Here is a 3901-nt window from a genome sequence, read left to right as displayed (position 1 = left end):
GACGTCGTGCTTGCCGCGTACGTCGTATTCCATAGCTTGCACTTTACAGTTAAATTATTCTCGTCCTTCCACGATAAAAGCTCGAAGGTTGCTTCATAGACCGGCCACGGAAGCTTATGGTAGCAGCAACCGGAGCAGGATTAGCCATCGCCTGGTCGGAGCGCAAGTGAGCTGACCGGAAAGTTTCTCTTTGTGCATAATCATTCCCTTGTCCATATCCACAGGAGGCAGGATCCCGTGCTAGGGCAGTGACACTATTACTCACATATGACTCACTTCGACGGTTGAGGGTCACTAACTTCAACTAATTTCTGTTCGTAAAGCTGGTCAAGCTTGGTCAAGAGCCCACGGCACGGGGCAAAAACCGATTACGGATAAAAGGAAGGAAGACACTGTTACGGGGAAGTAGGGGAAGGTAGAGTAAAGAAAAAAAGGAACGACATTGATTCGAGTAACTAGTTACATTTTGCAGTTACTTTCACAGAAATAGTAAGTAGTTACAGTTAAAAGCTACTTCTGGAAATGTAACTAGTTACCCCCAAAAGTAACTTCGTTACTACCCAAGACTGCTCTAAATCTTGTAACATTCAACGTTACCCTCAAAACAGGATAACTTTTGAAATAATGTTACCGTCTTCGAACGTAGAGCTACGGGCGCCCTTAGGGCGAAGTTGCGGGTGGTTTGGGAATACGGCCCTAGACTCGAACCCACATCTTCTGGATTACCGGTCCAGCGCTAAGCTAACACGCCTCCTCTCATGCGGCGTTCGCACGGGCCACCAGCTCGAACCATCGTCTTACGACCAATGTATACTCTCGTCTTTGCGCGTATCTTTTTAGTAAATTTGATCGAAGAAAATTAGGCCCAGTATTCTCGTTTTGTTTTCCCTGATTGGAGCAGCCCTTTGTAGGAGAACTTCTTGCAGTGAGAGGATCGATCTGGACATGCATTATTGCAGTTCCGCTTGACACTCCGCGAGCCGATTCAGTACATTTGTCACCTTCTTATATCACGACAGTAATAAACGGAACTTTTACAGCATGCCAAAGCCGCGAAACGTAACCGGGCGTACACGTGCGCAATCCGCAACTTTCGCTGTCATGCTAAAAAAAGAAAAAACGCGACGCTCCCTGCCTTCTCCAGTCTCTTCTCTGGCTCCTCTGTACCCGGAATCGGTGCCAGAAACATAGAAATCATAAGGAGAGACTAGAAGCAAAGGCCTGAGGAGGAAAATGGGAGAGAGCAAAGGAGTTGAACGGGGGGACTTTCCTCCTCAACGGCAAAGCGCGGGCTTCACCATATTGTAGTAGCCGAAGCCGACCGGAAGTGCATGAGCGCCAGATAACCGAGCCAGTCCACAAAAAAACAAAACAAAAATGGCAGCTGGTGCAGGTACGTATTCGTTTTTCTGCCTCCCGAATGTGCCTCTCCAAATATTGTACGCTGCAACGTCATGCTAGCCCTTTATGTCAGGTCTCGTATAGACTCTTTTCATCTGACGTCACTGTCGCAGACGGCATAGCCTTTCCCCCTGCTTGTGGCAGCCATACCGGCCATACTTTTGTGCATGGCGCGTGCACGCTACCAGCATTAACTGTGGAACAATGCTATACGCACTACGTAGTGCGCCTCGACCGGAAGTGGCTATACGCACTACGACGGGCGCCACCTAGGGGGCTTCCCTCGCACCACGTGGCGAAGTGTCCAGATCACGACCTACTAGATTACAGCCGAACCTCGATATAACGAAACTGAAGGGGAACGACATTTTTTTCGTTATATCGAACATTTCGTAGCATCGAAAATGACAAAAAAAAACTACTATAGTAATCTGGCTACCTCACGCGTGAATCATTGCAAAGTTACTGGTTAGGGCGCACATGCAGATTCCTTGCTCCGTTTGTGCGAATATATGCAGCAGAATAACAAGGCACAATATTCTGAACAGTTTATTTGGACACAAAAAAATCTGTTATTTTGCTTTGGGTTGCGCGTACTAGACAGGGCATCACATGCCTTTCGTATACTGACACAGCCTCCATGGCCTTTTCCAAGTTGTCTTGGGCGCCTGCGAACCGCCTGAGAACATCAATGGCGTCGAGCACTTCACGCTGTGTTGGTACAGAAAGCTCCACGTCGTGATCGTCATCATCACAACACTCGACTGCACCTTCCTCACGAACGCTGTCGACGATGTCACGTTCCGCTAATTCTTCAGTGGCGACGACATCCTGATCCATGTCAATGAAGTCTTCGAGTTCAATATCGTCCCGCACACCGCCCCGCAGGGCCTGCCATGCATCAGCAACACTGCTCAGCGTGTCACACTCTTGAGCGGCCTGGCTGCTTTCGCATTGCTTGAACCCTGCATGACGAAAGCAGTTGGCAACGGTGCTTGGTTGAGTTGCTGTCCACGCTGCAGACAGCATCTTCATGGCTACGTAGATGTCCACTTTTGTCTCGACCTGGAGACGCAGGTTCAGCAGCAGCCTTTGTATGAGCCGCTCCCGGTACGCACACTTCACACTGCGTATCACTCCCTGGTCAAGGGGCTGCAGCAGAGAAGTAGAGTTTGCAGGGAAAAACCTGAGCTCGATATGTGGCAGGTTCAATCCGACGATGTGATGTGCTGTGCAATTGTCAAGGAGGAGGCAGATCTTCCGTCCTTTCCTGCGCATTTCCTCGTTGAACTCTTTCAGCCAGTCGCTGAAAATGGCCCTCGTCATCCACGCTTTGGTGTTCGAAGCATACTTCATAGGAATAATCGAGTGTCCTTTGAAGCATCGCGGTTTTGCGCTTTTGCCGATGACCAACGGTACCCGCTTGTCCGTCCCATCCATGTTTGCACACAGCAGGACGGTGAGCCGCTGTTTGCTCTGTTTGCCGCCATGGCAGCGATCTCCTTTGACATCCAGAGTTTTGTTAGGGAGCATCTGATAGAACAAACCGGTTTCATCCGCATTGTAGATGTCTTTTACATCAAACCTTGCCAAGAGGTCAGAGGCATGGGTCGATATCCACTCACTGGCATCGCCTTGGTCTACCGACCTACTCTCTCCGCTGAGAGTTTTTCCAACGACGTCATGACGATTCTTGAACCTCTGCAGCCATCCGGAACTGCCTTTAAAATCGTCACATCCGAGGATGGAAGCAAATTCTTTTGCTTTCTGTTGCAACGTAGCGCCACTCACCCGGATGTTTCTTGCTCGTATGTCCAGGAACCACATGTAGAGCGTGCTCGGTGAAACGCCGAAATCCCTTGCCACGTCAAGCTTCTTCCTTCCCGACGATACTGCTTCAATCATGTCCACCTTCTCGTTGAGTGAGATCACCTTTCTTTTTTGTTGTCCTCTGTCCATGACGGCAGGGGTGGAAACAAGTGACCGACGAGAACAGCCCTAATGAATGCGGTGCACAGCGTCAGCGTGTTTGTCGCTGCGCTTCCCGTTAGGCTGGAGACGGCGATACAGGTACACACTCTGATTGGTTCGCGAGTGGAAAACCCCGTTGCCTTTGGCAGCCGGTAACCCGTTTTTCTCCCTTTTAGGGGCCCCCATAGGAGAAATGCTGGGGAGATGCTGTTCACAGAAAACAGACCCATCTGTGACCTACATCCACGCATGTCGTTCCCTTTGTCGCACTGGCGACGAACTGTTTTTTCATTTTCTCCGTCTCCCCTAAAAGTGGGTACATTGGCTTGGAATGCGAGTTTTCCAGGAATTTTTTTTCGTTGTACCGAGACGCCGGTTAGAAATTGTTTCGTTGCAAGGAGGTTTGGAATACATTGGTTTCTATGAAAGTCTGAAGGGGAACGAATTTTTTTTCGTTCTAGCGCGAATTTCGTTGTATCGCGTTTCGTTGCAACGAGGTTCGACTGTATAACGACCATGTCACAATCAG

General features: G+C 49.4%; 1 protein-coding gene across 1 annotated transcript; it reads right to left on the bottom strand.

Annotated features, from left to right (window-relative positions):
• Window positions 1–1950: 1950 nt before the first annotated feature.
• On the bottom strand, window positions 1951–3360 carry LOC135366358 (tigger transposable element-derived protein 6-like). Its single transcript, XM_064599027.1, has one exon. The coding sequence runs from the start codon at window positions 3358–3360 to the stop codon at window positions 1951–1953; it is 1410 nt and encodes a 469-aa protein (XP_064455097.1).
• Between the last annotated feature and the right edge of the window lie 541 nt (window positions 3361–3901).

This window comes from Ornithodoros turicata, chromosome 8 (genome assembly GCF_037126465.1).
Source record: "Ornithodoros turicata isolate Travis chromosome 8, ASM3712646v1, whole genome shotgun sequence".
NCBI classification, from domain to species: domain Eukaryota; kingdom Metazoa; phylum Arthropoda; class Arachnida; order Ixodida; family Argasidae; genus Ornithodoros; species Ornithodoros turicata.
Note: the sequence above shows the minus strand (reverse complement) of the source record. Positions and strands in the feature narration are given on the sequence as shown.